General features: G+C 49.1%; 1 protein-coding gene across 1 annotated transcript in view; it reads right to left on the bottom strand.

Moving 5' to 3' along the window:
• Positions 1 to 21,012, bottom strand: part of RGMA (repulsive guidance molecule BMP co-receptor a) — a 49,952-nt gene extending 28,940 nt beyond the window's left edge. The window contains exon 1 of the mRNA XM_002696508.7: positions 20,728 to 21,012. Coding sequence (XP_002696554.2) covers positions 20,728 to 20,741 — 14 coding nt within the window. The 5' untranslated portion in view covers positions 20,742 to 21,012. The remainder of the gene's footprint in view (positions 1 to 20,727) is intronic.
• Between the last annotated feature and the right edge of the window lie 877 nt (positions 21,013 to 21,889).

The following is a 21,889-nucleotide window of genomic DNA, read 5'->3' as shown; positions in this document are numbered from 1 at the left end:
TCTCTCACTCCGACGTGTCCCGGGTGCAGGAGGCTGAAAAATCCACCTCTGATGTGTCCGGGGTGGGGCGGGTGGGTGGCCCTCCGGATCTCCCCACCCCCCCATCTCGTGGCCCCCGAGCTGGGGCGGCAGGGTAGCGACCCCCGCCCCCACGCCCACCCCGAGGCGTGGATGCTGCGGTCCGTGCACAGGGCCCAGACGCCGGGCACTGCCAGGGCAAGGCCACCAAGGCCGCTCCTGGGAGGGCATCAGGGTGGTGACTTCCTTTAACTTGGTCACTTATTTTTCCAGGAGTAAAATGTCTCCTCCTCAAGATTCCCGAGACCTCGCAGCTGTCTTGCGGCTGTTGGGCTATTTAAAAGAGACTGGCAAGTTCCCCTGAGAAAGGTCTTTTGGATGGAACACAAATAGGCCGGTGCAAGTGTGTTTAGTCAAACTCTTTGAGCGACCCCCTCACCTCACTTCCAAGCCTACTCATCTGGTTCTTTGAAAAAGACTTCTGAGTTTTTATCCCACTCCGATGTTTCTCTTAAGCACTGAGGCAGTCGGTCACTCGCTGCCGGCCGCGAAGGCCGCAGGGCTGCGTGTCTGCCTTTGGGACGCTGCCGGCCTCCAAGGGAGTGAAGATGCAGCGGAGAAAGCTCTGGGCGATGGGAAGAGGACCCTAGATCTGTATGCAACCGGAAGCAGTCAAAGTGCTGAACCTGGCTTCCACAAAACAGGTAGGAAAGAGGACGTAACAGCTCAAGCAGCCAGGCCACGGGGCAAAAGCCAGCCGTTGTCCCCTCAGGGCAAAATGCCATGATGGCCACTGCTGGCCCTTACGATCTGGAGCACCACCATACTTCCTTCAGAAATTTAGGTCTCAGTCCAACAGGCTCTAATTATCATTACCCACTCCCCCCTCAAAAAAAAAAAAAAAAAAAAGAAGGGATTTATTTTAAGCCCCGGTTGGCAAAATGCTAGAGGTTCGTCTAGGGAAAGGCCACCACCTCAAAATCCAGGTCTCAGATTGCATTCCTCTCAGGCCTGGCCGGACTGGGAGCCAGACCCACAATTTATTCTCTAGAATCGCAGGATGGCCTCAACACAGTGAGGCGGGCCCAGAACCAGGCTGCACAGAGGCACCTTTGAGGTCCACCAATTAACACCCTCCCCTAGATCCTGCCTTTCACAAGTTAGTTCTAAAGCTTCTCGCTAATGAGAGAGAAAGGGTCCATTAGCATTCCCAGCAGCCCCACCCCCACACAGCTGCAGCGTCTCCAGGTCAGAGAATGGGACTCGGGAACCCCGCAGGGAGGCTGAGAAGGAGGCCTGTGAGCAGGCCCTGCAGGCACTGTCCTTGCCCAAGAGTGGGGGCCTTTGGCTGCAGGACTTTGAGCCTCTACACTTCAGGGTCTTCATCTGTAAGGGGCAGGCTGATAATGTTGTCACCCCAAGACCACGACTGAATACAAACGTACAAAGCAACTGAGCAAGTCATGTGATTTTTTCTTCTGCTTCCCAATGCACATCAAAGTTGTTTACACTGTACTGTACTCTGTTAACTGGAGAAGGAAATGGCGAAACCCACTCCAGGGTTCTTGCCTGGAGAATCCCAGGGATGGCAGAGCCTGGTGGGCTGCCGTCTATGGGGTCGCACAGAGTCGGACAAGACTGAAGCAACTTAGCAGCAGCAGCAGCAGTACTCTCTTAAGTATGCTATCGTATTATGTCAAAAAGACAATATGTATGCCAGGTGGCACTGGTGGTAAAGAACCCACCTGCCAATGCAGGAAATATAAAAGACGCAAGTTCAATCCCTGGGGTGGGAAGATCCCCTGGAGGAGGGCATGGTAACCCACCCCAGTATTCTTGCCTGGAGAGTCCCATGGACAGGGCAGCCTGGCGGGCTACAGTCCATGGGGTCACAGACACGACTGGGCGACTAAGCACTTGCATTGGTATACAGAGGTGGGAGGGAGGGCAGGATGGGGGGCACATGTACTCCTGTGGCTGATTCATGTGAATGTGTGGCAAAAACTACCACAATATTGTAAAGTAATTAATCTCCAATTAAAATAAATTTAAAAAAACCAAGACAAACAAAAATACTTTGCTGCTAAAAAATGCTAACCGTTGAGTGAGCCTTCAGTGAGTCAGGAATCTTTTTGCAAGAGTAACATCAGCGATCACTGATCACCTAACAAATGTATAAGTAAAGAAAAAGGTTGAAGGACTGAGCGAATTACCAAAATGAGACACAGAGACAAAGTCTGTGAAGCAAATGCTGTTGGAAAAATGGCACTGATAAACTTACTGGATGCAGGGTGGCCAAAGACCTTCAATTTTTTTTTTTTTTTTGGTAAGAAAGCAGTGTCTGTGAAGTGCAATAATACGAGGTGTGCCTGTACAATCCGGGAGGAACACTGGGCCGTGGGCGCGCCCCAGCATTCCTGCTGGGGCCTGGCCGCCATTTGGGGAGGAGATCCAATTCCTACAGCATAAGGGCATCATTTGGGCAGGGGATACAACGGGCTTCCTTCTCACAAGGAGAGATGTGTGAGGCTGAATTTGGACATCGTAAAAGTAGAGATTTGGCTTTCACACAGCTAAGACTATGAAGAGAAATCCAGCCACAAATAGAGCAATATGGGGTTGTGTTGACCTTGAGGAATCTGTCTATACTGGCCAAACCAACCAGCTTATTATTGACAACTCCCCGGCTCTCTGCAAAAATAAGAAATTCTTGAAACGTAGGGTTTGGGAACTTAGCACTCTGTTTGCCATAGAAATTCACTTAACTCTGCGTGTAGCTGACTTAAGACTAACAGCTATCGTTACCTTCTGACCACCTCTGCATTTTCCCTGGAGACTTTGTCATGCTTCGGCTCCCTTTCCCTCAGTCTTGGCTCTGGAGGCAGCTCCACTGAACCATCATCCCTCCGTCTCTCCCTTTCCACCTTGGGGGGTGGTCGTGCTGTGTGATGAATGGGCAGAGGGCTCCTGGAAGGCAAGGTCTACATAAGGTTGAAGCCCTCCTGGGACAGGGATTTCTGGCTTCCCAGCCTCTGGGGTATGAACAGGGTGTTCTCAAGTTCCAGGGCCTGAGTCATCGGTCAAGAAATACATATTTAGGACTAGAGCATGCTAGTCCCTGGGGGACAAAGCAATCAATAAGATAACTCCTGTCTTCTGAACTGCTGGTAGAAATAGATATTAGAGGAAGGTGAGGGGAGAAAGCAGAGGTCAGAAGTGAACAGCTGACTACCCGGGGAAGACTTGACCCAAAATCTTGCAAGGTGTCTTCAAAGATTCATTTTCAGTAAGAATGATAGCAACAGGGGCTTCCCTTGGTGGCTCAGTGGTAAATAATCCACCTGCCAGTGCAGGAGACACAGGTTCGATCCTTGATTTGAGAAGATCCCACATGCCTCAGAACAATTTTAAGCCCACGGGCCACAAGGACTGAGCCCACGCTCTAGAGCCTGTGCTCTGCAACAAGAGAAGCTGCTTCAATGAGAGGCCTGTGCACCGCTCCCAGAGAGCAGCCCCTGCTTGCCACCACCAGAGAAGAGGCTACGCAGCAGCAGAGACCCAGCACAGCCAAATAAATAAATACAATTTAGAAAAGAATGATAATAATAATGGCTTATGCTTCAGTGTGCTCCCACATTATGTCAGGTGCCGGCTAAGTGCGTCACATTTCTAGACACTTTACGCTAAGGCAGGTTCTATTATTATCCCCATTTTGCAGATGAGAAAACTGAGGCTGGATGAACTTAAGTACTCACCCAATTACCAGCTAATAAACTGCAGAGCCAGCCACACCAAACCCCATCCCTGACATGCTGTATGTGTCTTTCATGCCAATGAAGCAAGTCCACACTGGGCTTAAAGTCAACGCAAGACAGATAAACTTAACAATCTCTTTCAATAAGGAATAACAGACTCTGACAGGGAGGCCCATAGGCACCGGGGGCCTCCAGCCCAGTCTAGGGTGCAGCGTGGGAAGTTCTCCCAGTGTGGGTGTGTGCCAGGGGAAGATGGTGGGCAAGGGAGGAGGCACAGGGCAGGGCTTCCAGGTAGAAGGAACACCAAAGATACCATTTACCAAGGTGTGGCTTGTCTGAGGAGCTGGAAGATCTTGATGATGGCTATAGGAGAAAGAGGTGAGGCTACAGAAAGAGTACGAGCCTGGGAAAGCCTCTGCAAGGCCAGCACATGCTCTGCTACGGTGTACATCTTTAGAAATCAGGAGCTCCACCCAAAGCCTCCTGAAGAAGAGGGATTTATTCCTTTGGTAGACCATCTCAGAGGACTTAACAATAATACAGATGCCCAGGTGCCACTCAGGGCTTCCCAGGTGGTGCTAGTGGTAAAGAATCCGCCTGCCAAAGCAGGAGACTTAAGAGACGCAGGTTCGATCCCTGGGTTGGGAAGATCCGCTGGAGGAGGGAATGGCAGCCCACTCCAGTGTTCTTGCCTGGAGCATCCCATGGACAGAGCAGCCTGTCAGGCTACAGTCCATAGGGTGGCAAAGAGTCAGACACGACTGAAGCGACTTAGCATGCAGGCGCCACTTGGAGCATCTGAATGTGAATCTCAGGAGGTAGAGCCTTGGGTGTCCGCATATTTAATGAGCTCTCCCAGGTGACAAATGTTAGGGACTTGTAAGTTTTAAGTTCCATCACCCTCCATCAACCTTGGGTGCACATAAGACCCAGGTTGAGTCAATCAGTTCATCCTCTTGGACTTAAAGTCCAGGAAAGACAGAGAAACCAATGATCGCTTTCACTAAAGCAGAGACTGGCATGTGACCCATGCTGACCAATCAGCACCTGTCCTGAGACTGTTGCCATGAGGAAGCACCCAGTTCTGATTTCTGATTCCTCTGTAGGATGGATCTGGGGATGGTAATCTGACAGGAAGGCAAGTGTTGATGAGTGCTGTGGGTTGAAGCTGTATCTGCAGCGTTGGCATATATATATCTTTATTATTAAACTTGAATTGTGTCTGGTGAGCTTTTCAGGAACTGATGGAGATTTTCAGGGCTAACCGTCCCCACATCACTCTTTAGCGTGTGATTCTCCCTGAAGCTTTGTCTTAGCTCCTTGGAGCCACCTAAGAGCCTGTTCCAGCTATGGGAGCCAACAAAGTCCTAGTTTTGCTGAAATTGGTTTGATTTTGGGTCTTCTCATGTCTAGGCATATTCCTGACCAACCAGGAGAAAGCTAAGGTCCAATTCTGGTCCCAGGAAGTATTTTTGCCATCCTCAGAAGTGCAGGGATGTGTTGTCAGTTCAGCTCAGTCACTCAGTTGTATCCGACTCTTTGTGACCCCATGGACTGCAGCATGCCGGGCCTCCCTGTCCTTCACCAACTTTTGGAGCTTGCCAAACTCATGTCCATCAAGTCAGTGATGCCATCAAACCATCTCATCCTCTGTTGTCCCCTTCTTCTCCTGCCTTCAATCTTTCCCAGAATCATGGTCATTTCCAAGGAGTCAGTTCTTTGCAACAGGTGGCCAAAATACTGCAGTTTCAGCTTCAGCATCAGTCCTTCCAATGAATATTCAGGACTGATTTCCTTTAGGATTGTCTGGTTGGATCTCCTTGCAGTCCAAGGGACTCTCCAGAGTCTTCTCCAACACCACAGTTCAAAAGCATCAATTCTTCGGTGCTCAGCTTTCTTTATAGTCCAACTCTCACATCTACACATGACTACTGGAAAAACCATAGTTTTGACTAGACGTACCTTTGTTGGCAAAGTAATGTCTCTGCTTTTTAATATGCTGTGTAGGTTGGTCATAGCTTTTCTTCCAAGGAGCAAGCATGTTTTAATTTCATGGCTGCAGTGATTTTGGAGCCCAAGAAAATAGTCTGTCACAATTTCCATTGTTGTGTTGTCAATGGCTCTTAATCCACGGGACTTCCCAGGTGGCGCTAGTGGTAATGGATCCGCCTGCCAGTGCAGGAGGCACGGGAAATGCAAGAGTCGAGGGTTAGATCTCTGCGTCAGAAAGATCCCCTGGAGTGGGAAATGGCGCTCTTTTTTTTTTTTTTTTTTGGCTGGAAAAACTCATTTACTGGCAAAATTTCTTGAGCCTCCTCCACTCCTCACATGTGAGTAAATTTTCCCTGTACCACATTTTGAGGAACTCAGTTGTTTAGTGGGACCCAATCCTCTTTTGTAATTATCTCTCAAATTCCTCTATTTTAAAAAACTATTTTTAATTGGAGGATAATTACTTTATAATATTGTGTTGGTTTCTGCCCTACATCAACATGAATTGGCCATGAGTGTACATAGGTCCCCTCTGTCTTGAACCTCCCTCCCATCTCCCACCCCATGCCACCCCTCTAAGTTGTCACAGAACACCAGATCTAAGTTCCCTGCATCATACAGCTCAAATTCCTCTTTCAGACTTCAAGGGCTACACTGAGTCTGGCCATCTCAGATTTGATGAACTAGAGCTGCTCAATCTGTGCGTAACCTTTAAGGTTTTATAGACTTTTGATCATATCACCTTTCTGGCTTCATCTTTCCACGCTGACATCCTTCAAGAACAAAGCAGGCCAGCTTCTTGGGAAAGCCTTCTGTTTGGGTGATTACTCACCTTCCTACAGTTCTGAGATATCTTCTCTAGGAGAAGGTCATAAAACTGCCAGGTTTGGGTAGAGCCCAGGGAGAGCACTATTTTTGGCTTAGTGTCCAATACCATTTCTGAATGCTTGGTCCTGCATGGCCTTTAGCAAACAAACATTTTGCAAAGACCCTCAAGATTCCTTGGGAGCTATAAACAGCCTGGACACAGTCCGTTATTTCTGGACACAGTCCGTTATTTTTGTAATTTGGATTATGTTTTCCTAAGTGCATTGGATGAGGCTTGCCCCTGTGAAAGCTTAATATGCATCTTCTTGTAAACTCATAAACTGGTCCTGCAGTTAATCACCATGTGTTTGCCATCTCTCCACAGAGTCTGGAACCATTTCATCTGCAGGCCTGGAACCATTCATTCCTCCAGATGATCTATGGACATTTAAACAAAGTCTGGGAGCACTGGCAATCCTTGGGGATCCCCACTGTTTATAATTCTTCGTTTAGAAAAGTACCTGTTTATCATATTTTTTGTTTCCTATCTCTAAGGACAATTCCGATTCATGGCGATTTCCCCCTGCATTCTGGAGGAACTTACTGTTGGAAATGACCTTTGGGGTGGAACTTTGTCAGAAGGAATTTTGAACGTCTAAACATAATTCTTCCCTGTGTTTCTCCAGGCCTATTTCTACCTCCTAGAGGAATGCTAATAGTTGATTGGTCCAATTTCACGTTCTCTTTTCAGAAAGTGTGTTGTGCTTTGGCCAGTTAATTAGGACTTTACAAAGTGCCTGCTGACACTACCTTTTTAGTATCTGTTCCACCAAAGTGACTATTAAATGTGACCCTTCCTGGATGGGTGGGCTTCCTTTGTGGGCAGGAGGCCCTTGGGCGAGGGCCAGTGTGGAAGGAAAGTTGCCTTTTTTGGCCACCGAGATATGACTGCCATCTTTAATTGCCACTTCTCCCTTTCCTCCAGATGGTCCTGGGGTAGAGGGCCCCAGGCTTTCCTTGACCTGTTTGTTGCCATGACGATGCAGGAATCTCCCTGCTTCTCTTCTTCTAAAGTCTGGTTCTCACTGTCCTTACTCTGGCATCAGGAAACCTCTTTACCGTTGATTCTGGAAAGCCTTATAGTGTGTTCCCGTTTTGGCTTATCTTGTTGTTTTTTTTTTTTCCCTTTGCTTCAGGCTTCCTTTCTCTCTGTGTGCACACGGCTTTCTTGGTTCTGAGCTCTGTCCCTCACCCCGAGGGATGCTTATTTGTACTAATTAAAACACACAGAATTTTTTTTTTTTTACAATATTTTAATGGATTTTTGAAACACACCTTTCCCTGACATTCCAATGGCTCTCTTTAGAAACTGAATGAATATTTCACCTTCACTTTGAAACCTCTCAATGGATTTAAAACACATTAGCAGATTTTATTTGCTCTTGGACATGTCTTTTGCTTGCCCAATGCCTCAGAGGGTGAAGAATCCGCCTACAATGCAAGAGACCCTGGTTCAGTCTCTGGGTTGGGGAAGATGCCCTGGAGAAGGGAATAGCAACCCCCTCCAGTATTCTTGCCTGGAGAATCCCATGGACAGAGGAGCCTGGTGGGCTACGGTCCACGGGGTCGCAAAGAGTTGGACACAACTGAACAACTAATACTCTTCACGTGTCTTTTAATGTCTATGATCAGGTTAGTAAGATCCCTCCACTGCTACAAGGCAGATTCTTTTAATCAGTTTTTCTGTTTCATTCATTCAACAAACATTCACTGAGTACTGGGCTCTGAGCAGGTTTTGGGGGTTCTCAGATGAGCAGCAGACAGTTCGGCACCCCCCTCCTGGAACCCTGGGGGGGCAGTCAGATGTGGAGATGAAGAATTCTAGTTTTGAGGACTCTTGAGGGTGGTGTTTGTGTGGTGTCTCAGGAGCCTCATATTTATTTCCCATTCGGTTGCCACAAATCAACTTGGGACTTAACAAGGCTGGGGAGTCTTTCAGAACTGGGGTCTCTGTCAGTAGCTTCTTTAAGGAACTGGACCACTGACTGCAGAGCAAGACATCATTAGCACCAGGTATGGTGACAGCTATGGTGACAGCAACATCACTACTGGCCTCAAGACCGCAACACCATCTGTCAAAATTCCACCTTGTGAACAAAGCACGTCGGACTGCCCCGTGGGGTGGCACCCCTGCTTAGTTCAGTTCAGTCACTCAGTCATGTCCAATTCTTTTCGACCCCATGAATCGCAGCACGACGCCAGTCCTTCCTGTCCATCACCAACTCCCGGAGTTCACTCACACTCATGTCCATCGAGTCAGTGATGTCATCCAGCCATCTCATCCTCTGGCATCCCCTTCTCCTGCCCCTAATTCCTCCCAGCATCAGAGTCTTTTCCAATGAGTCAACTCTTCGCATGAGGTGGCCAAAGTACTGGAGTTTCAGCTTTAGCATCATTCCTTCCAAAGAAATCCCAGGGCTGATCTCCTTCAGAATGGACTGGTTGGATCTCCTTGCAGTCCAAGGGACTCTCAAGAGTCTTCTCCAACATCACAGTTCAAAAGCATCAATTCTTCGGCGCTCAACCTTCTTCACAGTCCAACTCTCACATCCATACATGACCACTGGAAAAACCACAGCCTTGACTAGACGGACCTTTGTTGGCAAAGTAATGTCTCTGCTTTTCAATATGCTGTCTAGGTTGGTCATAACTTTCCTTTCAAGGAGTAAGTGTCTTTTAATTTCATGGCTGCAGTCACCATCAGCAGTGATTTTGGAGCCCCCAAAAATAAAGTCTGACACTGTTTCCACTGTTTCCCCATCTATTTCCCATGAAGTGATGGGACCGGATGCCATGATCTTTGTTTTCTGAATGTTGAGCTTTAAGCCAACTTTTTCACTCTCCACTTTCACTTTCATCAAGAGGCTTTTTAGTTCTTCTTTACTTTCTGCCATAAGGGTGGTGTCATCTGCATATCTGAGGTTATTGATATTTCTCCTGGCAATCTTGATTCCAGCTTGTGTTTCTTCCAGTCCCCCTGTTCAGAGGTCCTCTTTGGAGGACCAGGTTGGCATGGGACATCTGCATGGAGTGTCTGCCCCAGAACCTTCCAGAAGCACACCCCTGCTGGTAGACATGTATGTGCATATTCATGATGCTGGAGAGATATAAAAAGGATTTTTTTTTTTTTAAAGAAAACAGAGAGAGAGCAAATTTCCTGGACTTTCTGTTTCCTTCCATCTAATATCAAATTTATTTCAAGAAATTGAAACAGTATTATACATACATTAAAAAAAATCAATTTCCTGTTAAATGAAATAAATTCACTATCCCTGGAGGTCATGACTATTTACAGTTTCATGTGTATCTTTCTAGATATTTCTATATGCAATAAGCACACATAAAGTCAATCAATCAATCGATTTCTCTAGCTAGCTAGCTATCATTTTACCAAAAAGTATTAGCAAGCCCCCAAATGCTCCCTCCCCAGCGGGTACTTCCTATTTCATTCTGTCTCTCAGTGAAATAGCCCTGTAAATCCCTCCACTCATGGCAGGAGCTGAAGAGACTAAGAACTGAGTTCCCCAGCTAAAGGGGATATATGTCCGTAGAGAGAGATTTAAATATAAAACAGTCCATGTGAACAAAGAAGCAGACTCAGATTTACAGAGAGCCAACTAAGGGTTACTTGTGGGGAGAGGGGAGTGGAGAGGGGCATAACAGGGGTAAGGAATTAAGAGATACAACTTATTAAGCATAAAAGAAGCTTCAGGTATATTGTACAACATGGGGGATATAGCCAATATTCTGTAATAACTATAGATGGAGAATAATGGAGAATAACTTGTACAAATTGTGAATCACTATATTATATACCTCTAACATATAATACTGTGCACCAGCTATGTCGCTGTTGCTGTTCAGTCGCCCCGCTGTGTCCGACTCTTTGCGACCCCAGGGACTGCAGCACGCCAGGCCTCCCTGTCCCTCACCATCTCTCAAAGTCTGCCCACGCTCATGTCCATTGCATCAGTGATGAGTTGGCTATTTGCATCAGGTGACCAAAATACTGGAGCTTCAGCTTAAGCATCAGTCTCCTTCCAGTGAGTAGTCAGGGTTGATTTCTTTTAAGATTGACTGGTTTGAGTTCCTTGCTGTCCAACGGAGTTTCAGGAGTCTTCTCCAGCACCACAGTTTGAAGGCATCAGTTCTTCGGTGCTCAGCCTTCTTTACAGTCCAGCTCTCACAACTGTACGTGACCACCGGGAAGACCATAGCCTTGACTATATGGACCTATGTCGGCAGAGTCAGCTATACCCCACTTTAAAAATAAATGAAAATAAATAAAATAGTCCACGTGAGGAATGCCAACTGCCTTTACCAAAATTACATCCTCTTTTTCTCCTGGACTTAATTCCCATTTTCAAAAACACGTATTCTGTCTTCTCTCATCTGTTAGTAAATCCACATTTACTGCAACTTACACGGTGGAGAAGGAAATGGCAACCCATTCCAGTGTTCTTGCCTGGAGAATCCCAGGGACGGGGGAGCCTGGTGGGCTGCCGTCTATGGGGTTGCACAGAGTTGGACACGACTAAAGCGACTTAGCAGCAGCAGCACACGGTGGAAGGTAAGTAATCTGCGTCAGGTCATCCAGCTAGCTGAGTGGGGTTTGGGCAGGTCTGGGTGACTCCCAGCCGTCACCTGCCACCTCTGATGAGCTCACTGGCCCCTTCCCAGGCACAGAGATGGTGGGTTTTCTGTCTGCCTCTACTGACCCTTGTTCATCTATTAATACGTGCTCATCTTACTCAGGACAGAAAGAAGGATTCCCTTTGAGATGCCCCAGTCTCATCTCAGGCTGAGCTGGAGGCCTTCAGATGATCTACTAACAGTTTTTGGGGTCGCATTTCCATAATGTAAGCCCCTCCTTTCACCTGTTTGTACCTCTCCTTCTTGACCGCTGAGACTCTCAGTAAGCTCCTGGAGTAGCTTCGTTCATTCTTTTGCTACATCTTCCCTTTCTCCCTAGATGGGACTGTCAACTAGTATATAGTTGGAGTTTCATTTATGAAAGTCTTCCTGACTTTCCTCTCCAGTTCTCGTCCGTGACTCCAGCCCACACCTACTAGTTGGTCTACCGCTGCCAATCCTGCCTACAAAGGCCAGTACGGAGTGATAGCATTTGAGAACTGCTTACTTGTCAGTGTTGAGATTGAGAGTTTTTATTTATTTTTCTTTTTTTGGCAGCACGGTGCAGCATGCGGGATCTTAGTTTCCTTACTAGGGATCGAACCTGCGCCCCCTGAAGTGGAAGTGCGGAGTCTTAACCACTGGACCACCAGGGAAGTCCGAGATTGAGAGTTTTTAGACACTGAAGTGGATACGGAGAAAGAGCGAGACCTGGGGTTCGGGGCAGTTCTACGTCTAGCTGCGTGGCCCCTGTCCCATCCTATCTCTGGACCCGCAGCTTCTCAATCTACAGAATCATGACCTGGGTGCCCCACTCCCCTGGGGGGTGGTGTCTCCCAGCTTCACAGTCTGGTATCTCTAGGGATTCAGTGACCAGGTATTAGCTCTGTAACTAAATGGCCTTGCCCACACCTGACTCTGAGGAGCCACTCTGGGGCCCCATCTGGACCATTTCTGGGTTCCCCCAAGCGAAATGTTGATGAGCAAGTAGGAAATGTTATTTGAAAAGTGACATTTGTATGTTTTAGTGCCAGCATGAAATTCTTCAGCAATCATTCCCAGCGATATGACCATATACCTGAAACCACACCTTGAAAACACTCAGTAGCCTCTTGTTTTAAAACAACTTTTGGGTGCCTATACTGAGATGCCCCAGGTTCCTACGAGGGAGAACAGGCCACCCAGTATGTTCCTCTTCTCATTCCAGTAAGTTCTTGGGAGAAGAACCAGCTTGGACCCATTTATCCACCAAATGGCAACTGTTTGAACCGACAGCGTGTCTGCATCTCCCCCAACCAGCAGAAGGCCACGGTATTTGGATTAATGAACAAGTAAGTTGGTGCCAAGCACAAATACCATAGGCATTTAGCAATAGGAACAGATAACCAAGTTATTCATCAAATTCAAAACTGTTTAGAATGGCTAATGCAAAGCTGAAATAAAGAAGATCCCCAGCTGATGGGTGGCGGAGAAGGGTGCCAATCTAGGAAAAAATCAATCTATTGCTTTATGTGACATTTTCTCTACCACCATGGTTTTCTTTTTTTAATTTGTTGGAGGCTGACGGAATGTTTTCACTTTTACATTAGAGAGTCAGTATAGCACGCTGGCCAAGAGCACAAAGTCTGAACAGATACTCTAAAGCTCAGTTATCCCAACTGAAAAGTGGGGATATACTTTGGCTGCCTCATAGGCTTATTGTGAAGATTAAATGAGTTAACACAGTGATAGACCACTTAGAACAGATGCTAGGAAGAGAGTAAGTGTCGATAAGTAATTGCCAATGTTAGTTCTTGCCTGGACAATCCCAGGGACGGGGGAGCCTGGTGGGTTGCTGTTTGTGGGGTCGCACAGAGTCGGACATGACTGAAGTGACTTAGCAGCAGCAGCAGCATTCTTATATTACCAACAAGAACCATTGTTTTGATGGTAACAAAGTATCTACTATAGGTTACAAGCCTTTAGACCTGTGGGAATTGGGGAGAAATCCTCAGAATTCCCCCAAGGACTTTTATTTTGTTTTTTAAATTAAAAAATTACTTTTTATATAATTTTTAAAGGTCACACTCCATTTACAATTATTACAAAATATTGGCTCTATTTCCCATGTTGCACAAACACATCCTTACAGCCCATCTCACACCCAATGCTTTGTCCCTCCCACTCCCCCAGCCCCACTGCCAACCACAGGTTTGTTCTCTATGCCTGTGAGTCTGCTGCTTCTTCTTTTGTTATATTCACTAGTCTGTTGTATCTTTAAACTTCCACATATAAGTGGTATCATGCAGTATTTGTCTTTCTCTGTCCGATGTACTTCCCTTAGCACAACGCCCCCCAACTCTGTCTGTGTTGCTGCAGATGACGCTTTGACATCTTGGCAATTTGTAAGTAATGCTGCCATGAATATTGGGGTACATGTTATCTTTCTGAATTAGTCCCCAAGGACTTTTAGATAACCTTGACCTCTGGGTGGGTTCTAAGTGCATTATCAGTTATACTCAAGTTTTGTTGAGCAACCACTATAAGACAAAGTCTCTCACGTAACTGTAGGGTCATTTCAACAAAGTGATGGACACAGCTGTGTCAAAATGAGGAGACTGAGACTCAGGGAGATTAAGTGACTTGTCCAAGGTCACTGAGAATATAAATGGCAGGGAGAGGTTCAAACCCAGGTCTTGTGGGGCCAAGTCCAGTGTATTTCCCACCAAATCATAGTTATTTCTCATTCTCACCAGGGTTTACTTTTTCCTGTTAGTCAAATAATATGCTCCATATATATAATGATGGCTCATGATTAGAGATGTGCATATGTTTAGAGATATACTGTTTTCCATAAACAAAGATATTAAAATATTTTAAGAAAAGAAAAAATTTCCTGAACCATCTCCCCTACTGTATCCCCACAAAAACTTAGGAAGTTGAAATAGAGAATTTTTTTTTCTTTCTTTTAGGTATTTTTAGGTCAAGTTTTCATTGAGTTTTCATAGAGCACTTACCTGGGCTTAAGAGCCTCTGTGTGTTATGCTCCGTTGCTAAGTCGTGTCTGATTCTTTGAGACCCTTTGGACTGTTGCCTGCCAGGCTCCTCTGTCCATGGAATTCTCCAGGCAAGAATACTGGAGTGGGTTGCCATTTATTCCTCCAGGGGATCTTTCCTGATCCAGGGATTGAACCCTCATCTCCTGGCTGCATCGCCTGCATTGGCAGGAGGGTTCTTTACCACTTGAGCCACCTGGGAAGCTGACAGCCTCTGACCGACAGGTAAATATTACACAAAAAGATGTTTAGGGAATGCTATCTACCATATCAATTCACTGGAGTCCCTTCAGACTTCAAGCCATTCAGAGTCTGTCTTAAATTCAAAATCAGATGGGCTTCCATCTAGAAATTGGTCACTGACCCAGAACGGGAAGACTTGGATGCCATCTTGGTTTGGTTTCGGTGTCATCTTGGCTTGGGTTTGCTTTACCCTCATTGACTCTTGGCCCAGGTGTGTACATGTAGGGAGCAATACGTTCCCTAGCAATGCACCCCTGAAGTCAGCAGACTCTGCCAATAGCATCTATTTGCTCATGAAGAAACCAGATGCTTGGAGTTTAGGAATCTCCTCTATCAAAATGCTCTCAGCAGAGAAAAATCAAAGCAATGTACAACCTCACCACATGTCTGAAGAGGGTCGTGTCAAGCTTTTCCTTACCATATGACCTTGAGATACCCAAGGACACAAGCTCCCATGAACTCCTTGTTCTGTGGCAGAAATGACCTACCAAACCTAGCAGTGAGGGGTTATTAGCAGGTCTGGACCTGTGAGGGAAGCGATCACGGACCTCCTCACGTCTACAGGTAAGCCAGTCCTCAAGCTCTACAGTTTCCATTTTTAAATTTTGGCCACACCACGAAGGTTGCAGGATCTCAGTTCCTTGACCAGGGATTGAACCTGGACCACAGCAGTGAAAATGCCAGATCCTAACCACAAGACCACCTGGGAACTCCTATAAGCTCTGTATTTCTTTGTGCTTGCATAAATGGAAGCCCATGTGAGAAAACACAGTTGTATTAAAAATCTATTTATTATTTATATTTTACCTCTTTTCCATAAAGGATATTGAATTAAATGTGGCTCAGACGGTAAAGAATCCACCTGCAATAAGGGAGACCTGGGTTTGATCCCTGGACTGGGAAGATCCCCTGGAGGAGGGCATGGCAACCCACTCCAGTACTCTTTCCTGGAGAATCCCATGGACAGAGGAACCTGGTGGGCTACAGTCCATGGGGTCGCAAAGGGTCGGACACGACTGAGTGACTAAGCACAGCACAGCACACAAATGAAAGTTATGTACCCAAACTTCCAAACAAACATGAATTCTCACTCTCTTCAAGGTACCCATTGTTTTGAGGAAACCTGGTAGCTGTTACAACTCTGTGAATGAAACTTGCATCCCCACGTGCTTTTGTGCGAGGACCTGTCAAATCCCCACTCTGACGCAGGGTTTCCACTGTCGGTGGAGCACCGGCTGCCGGGTGGGAAGCCACAGTTCACCTGTAGACCATGGGACAAACTGAAATAAGGACGTGGGCCACTCACAGGTCCTGCAGGACAGACCTGGTGTACCTCAGGGGGCCACACAGGGAGGTCACGGCCAAGGGCGAACAGAGAGACAGGACTTGGGCCACACGCCTTTAGGGGCCGTGGGTAGAGGGTGCTGGGGTTCCTGACCTAAGGCCAGATTGGTCAATTCAAACCAAAAATGTGGGCTTCTGGTGAGCCTGAAGGGGGTCTCAGCTAAGTGGGGCACAAGCGGTGGGTCCTGGGGAGAACGAGAGACTGTGGATCATGACCATGACCCCTGGCTGTTATTTAGGGCATGCACTTGCATGAGGGGGCTGGTGTCAATTTAAGCTCCCCTCAGGCCTCCTGACCAAACAAAACAGATGCGGAGGCAGCGATACCACGGGGTAGCTTAGCTAAACCCTCAGCAGCCCAGCGGATTTGTTCCTATGCGTGCAGGCGTGCTCAGTCGCTCAGTCGTGTCCCACTATTTGCAACTCCAGGGACTGCGGCCCGCCAGGCTACTCTGTCCATGGGATTCTCCAGGCAAGAATACTGGAGTGGGTTACCATGCCCTCCCCCAGGAGATCGTCCCAACCCAGGGATTGAACTCCAGTCTCTTTTGTCTCCTGCATTGACAGGTGGCTTCTTTACCACTAGCACCACCTGGGAAGCCCAGAAGATGCCCTAGTGAGATAGAAGTGAACAAGCTGTAGGGCACTGGTACTCATATACGCTCATCCCGCTGCGTGTCCTGTGAAGGACACAGAATCTAAAAGACTTGGCTGTTTTACCAGATTGTTGACGGAATCTTTTGTTTTCAAGTTTCTGCCAGATTTTCAGACTCTGACAAACCCAGGATCCTGATTCCTGAAAGCTCTTCATCTTGGAGTGTTGCTTTAAACAAAACAATCGAAAAAAGAAAAGTAAACTCAACTGGCAATTTTATCATAGTTTTCTGCATAAACAGTGTCTGCAGCACTTTCATTCTTTACTGTAGTAAATCTGGATATAATAATTTTATAAGGTATGTAGCATGCATTTATGTTTGTCTAGTAGCAGTGACTTTTAATCTTTTGGTGGTGGTTTAGTTGCTAAGTCATGTCCGACTCTTGCAACTCCATGGACTGGAGCCCACCAGGCTCCTCTGTCCATGGGATTATCCAGGCAAGAATACTGGAATGGGTTGTCATTTCCTTCTCCAAAACGGCTGCAGAATTGATGAAACTGTCAGCCATTTAATCATGTCCGACTCTCTGTGACCCTGCGGACTGTAGACCCCCCAGGCTCCTCTGTCCATGGAATTCTCCAGGAAAGAATACTGGAGTGGGCAGTCATTCCCTTCTCCAGGGGATCTTGCCAATCCAGGGATCAAACCTGAGTCTCTCACATTGTGGGCAGATTCTTTACCCTCTAAGCCACAGAGACAAATTCTTAAATCTTTCAAAGGGGGCTGTAAGATATTTGCATTTGGCATTTTTTCCCCAATTTCTGCCCAAATCACAAAATTTTTTTCCTCCAGCCCTTAGAATTATAAAGTTTCACACCTCAGTGGGCATTCTTGCCTCCTGATCCTTAGGCTCTAATGTGATATCGCATTTTGTCCTTATGGGTCAGATCTGGCTAAGAAACTGTCATCCTTTTAAAAGATGTTGATTTTTTCACCAAGGAAACTGACTTCTGACTGACTTTGTCTGCACACTTGGGCAAGGCAGTCCTTAAATTTTTTCCACCGTCCTGTTCATCGCTCTTCAGAGCAACGTTGCTAAGGGAAGGCAGGCTGAAACTGTCACTCAGTCAAAAGGAGGAAAGGAGAGGCCTGTCATCTGAAAGGCTGGATCTCCCCTCTTCAAGTTAAGTCTCTGTTAAGTTTGTTGAATGAATAATGAATGTTGTTTGAAAAGCAAAGCCATTCTCCTGGAGAGCCACAAGGATACTGCAGACACTTAAAAGTTGGGTGAACTTACAGTTGATGTTATAAGTCAAATTCTAGAACAGTGATCTTTAAGGAGGGGTGCCCTTTCGTTTCACGGAAGAGGTGGCAATAAGCCTGCACTCTGTTCAAGCTCAGTTTCATTTGGGTATATCCTGCCTCTCTTCCTGGGCAGCAGACTTTGGGAGAGAGTACCCCTCTAAGACATGACTTAATTTGGGGGCCACACTTGGCAAAAGCAAGTGCTTGAGTTTAATTCGCTTGGTAGCAAGGCTGAAGGGAAAAAAGCCCTTTAAACTTGCAGAACCTTGGCTCCACCTCTCCACCTCGCTAGGCATCAGTTTTGAGAGGCGGAAATGCCAGTACCTCTTCCTGACCGCTTCCCTAGAAGCAGCCAGCATCACTGTGAGAGTGACTTGAGACCCCGCCGCCCCGTCCCTGTGTTAGGAATGCTCCGTGCCTAATCATTTTGTTTCGTATCTCCTCACCTAAGGACTCCTCTATCTGGCCCCCACAGGCTGGTTTAACAGCCAAGTCAAGGGGCATGTGAACTAGGGGCTTCTCATCCTCCACTGTGTATTATTACACACACTGGGGAGGGATTGAATCAGGCCTCAGAGACGCTTGGAAGGAGAGAAAGCAGACTGAGGTTTCCTAGCGAAGATCACAGAAGCCCTCTTTGAATAAGATGCCAGGTTACGGCAAGACCCTTTTTGTCCTAAATCTAGTTATTAACTAAACACCCGCAAAGGGGGACACAGTTTGCGATAGCGTGGGGAGTGGGCGGAGAAGCCGCCTCTCGTTTGGAATGTTTGCTCAGAGCATAGGCCCCTGTCTGCCACCTGAGAGGGAAAGGGTGGGAGCAGGGTTATTGAAAAAAGGATGCTGGGGACCTCCCTCACCACCACCACAGCTCAGAGGCTCTCGAGGGGGCAAGGACCCTTCCCACAAGGAGAGCACCACACCGCTCTACAAGGAACCAGCTGACTCTTCAGAACAGGGAGAGTCCAGCGCATTGCTAATATCATCTGCCCTGGAAGGTGGCAGCAAAAACCAGGCTCCGGCAGACGGTGGAGCCCGCCTGGCTGTGTGGGTGCCCCACCCACAGCCTTTGTCCGCTCTGTTTGCCATCCAACAAAGTCTGCCCCAGTTGCTAATTGGCGATCGTGTCCCTTATAAGGGAGGCCTGCTTGTTGCCTGCCCTGGTAGTGGAACAGCAGGAAGTCTCTGGGCAAAAAAAAAAAAAAGCCATTTATGTATATTATACCTCTCCTGGATGGATTTGTGCCAGACTCTTTTCCAGTTCTCCTTCAGCTGCCCTCCAGAGCACAGCCCACTTCTTTTCTACGGGGTTAGGGCTCAAGACTCCCCTGACAAATCATTCATGTCTGTGATGCACAGGAGAAGATCACAGTCTGTGCACAGGTTTTGCCAATTTCTGCGACACGTGTCCAGAGAACATGCGCAGGCTCACTCTGGTGACATTCTAGGTCATGTCTGTGCTGTGTGCTCAGTCGCCAAGTCATGTCCCATGCTTTGCAACCCCACGTACTCTAGCTCGCCAGGCTCCTCTGTCCAGGGAATTGTCCAGGCAACAATACTGAAGTGGGTTGCCATTTCCTCCTCCAGGGGATCTTGCCCACCTAGGGATGGAACTCATGTCTCGTGCGCCTCCAGCGTTGGCAGGTGGATTCTTTACTACTGAGCCACCTGGGAAGCCCTGTGCTTGTGAGAGAGGACCCTAAAGCCAGAAGGAGAAGGTGATGGATCTTCTCCAGGTGAAAGCCTGCCACACTCAGTGCGACCTGCAATTCTGACCCGTGAGCTGGGCGCGCGGAGCTCTGTCGCCGCTGCGCTTCAGCTCAGCCGGAAGGTAAATAAATACAGCGGGGAAAACTCGTCCCTGGGTTAGCTCCTGCCGCCCAGAGAGACGCCCCGAGTATCCCACTTTGAGAACATTCAACTTCGACGCCTAAAAGAAACGCGCGGCTCATCATTTCCGCTAGATGGCGCGATGTCCCCTAATCCGTCCGCAAGACACCCGATTTATAAAAATAAATACAATCCGACGCCTTCCGAAACCACATCACATAATAGCAGCTCGCAGGCTCCCATCAGAAAAAAAAAAAAAAAAACTAAATCTGGGGGAATTGACTACGTCCGAGCAAATCTAACGCAATCACATTAACAGGCTGCAATCAAGAATTGCACGGGGGCGCCCCCTTCATCGGCCCTCCCCCTGGGTACACCTGTTCCCCTGCCCCAGCGCTTCCGCTGGATGGGCCACGGCTCGAACCACGCGCGGAGCCTTCTCTGCTCGGAGCTCGCCGGGTCCACCTGTCCGCTTAGGAACACCAGGGCCCCCCGGGATCCTACTCCTTAAGCACTCAGCCCAAGCCCCTCATTTTCCTGCGCACCTGCCCTTCCAGGCAAGGGACCACTCGGACCCGAGCCCACACGGAGCGCAGCGTCGATGCCCCCGGGGCCGGCACTCGAGCCGCGGCTCTAACTAGGTAGCCTGGCGCAGGGCAGGGGTACGCGGCCCGGGCGAGTCCGGCCAGTGAAGGCTCACGGCGGGACGGCCGGGTGGCCCGCTCGGTCTCAGGCCCCGCGGGCCGATCGGAAGGGCCGCCCGAGGAGGAGGTGGCAGCGCGGGAGAAACGGAGCTCCCAGCACGCGCACAGTGGTACAGACGGTCGCCGGGTGTGCCCAACCGCGCGCGCTGCGGGCTGCCGAGGAAGAGCATTTTAGGGAAAAAAAAGAACAAATACCAAACCACAAAAACTTTACTGCTGCCAAGAGCTCAAGCGATCGAGTCGCAGCAAAGCTCCAAATCTGGGCAAGATGAAAGCAAGATGAGACGCAGGGTTGGAGCGGGGGGAGAGGTGGGAACCAAAGCGGTGCGGTGGCCCGGGCAAGTGGCGGCGGCGGCGCCTCGGGGCTGTCAGAGCCGGGTTGGTCAGGCTCCCGGCGCGCGCTTACCTTGGCGGCTGCATGAGCCCCTGCAGCCCGCGGGGGGTGGCGCTGGCCGGGCGGCGGGAGAAGAGGGGGTGCCGGGGCGCCGCTCTCGGCCCCGGGGCAAGGTGGGAGGGGCTCGGCAGGCGCTGGTCCCCGCCACCCCGGCCGTTTCAGCAGCGGCCCGGGGCGCGCCGCCTGCTCCCGGGCTGCATGCCTGCGAGCGCCTGGAGGAGCCGGCCCGAGAGCGAACCGCGAGTGCTTCCCCAGCCCAGAGGCTCGGGAGGCGCAGCCGGCGCTCGGGAGACAACTGCCGAGTCGGGCTGCTCGGGCCAGCCCCCTCCCTCGCCCGGCCCCCGCCCGCCGCCGCCGCCGCAGCCGAGCGCTCGGCGTCGCGAGGTTCGTTTGCGCGCGGAGGGGAGGGGGTGGGCCGGGCGCCCAGGGCGCGGGCGGGGGGCGAGGCGGGCGGGGCCGGCGGGGAGGGGGCGGGAGAGGAGGCGGAGGTGCGGACTCAGATTGCCCTGTCCTCCGCGGCCGCACCTTCCCGCATCAGCACCGGTTGAGGGGTGGGCTGGGGGTGCGCAACGCTGCAAATGGAGACTTCCCTAAACCGCGCCCGGGTCAGGGGGGAGCGGGCGACAAGTGCGGCGACCCTCGAGGCGCCTCCAAGTTTCCTAATCTCCCTCTAGGATGCCCGGGAGAGCACGTTTCCATCATCCTTTCCAAGGTGGTCCAAGGGTCAGGGACCGGGGCGGGGTCGGGGGCAGTTGCTCTGAGGTTTCTGGAATAGACCTTCGCTTCCAGGAGAAATGCCGCTGCTGTCTCCAGAGACACACCTTTGTTGCAGACTGAGATGTTTAAGACTCTTCTGTTGGAAAACCAACACACGTATGTTAAATGTGTAATGCACGAATACATTGTTGCGTACAAAGCTGAGGCATATCTAGAGAATAAAGACGACTGTATTACGTCCCCTCCACCTTGCAGCCGCTCCCCAGCGGTCACCTCGGGTCGGGGTGTGCTCCGCTGCGGGTCTTTCTCCTCCTTGCTCTGCCCTTTTACCCGCACACGCGCGGATTGCAAGTGGATTCTCACGGGCTTTTCAAAAGAAATGTTTCACCGCGCGGCGCACGCACACACTGGCGAGAACACGGCCACTTGAGCTGCGATAAATTCCCCAGAGGCTTCC

This window comes from Bos taurus, chromosome 21, assembly GCF_002263795.3.
Source record: "Bos taurus isolate L1 Dominette 01449 registration number 42190680 breed Hereford chromosome 21, ARS-UCD2.0, whole genome shotgun sequence".
NCBI classification, from domain to species: Eukaryota; Metazoa; Chordata; class Mammalia; order Artiodactyla; family Bovidae; genus Bos; species Bos taurus.
The sequence above is the reverse complement of the archived record's forward strand: the minus strand, read 5'-3'. Positions and strand labels throughout refer to the sequence as shown.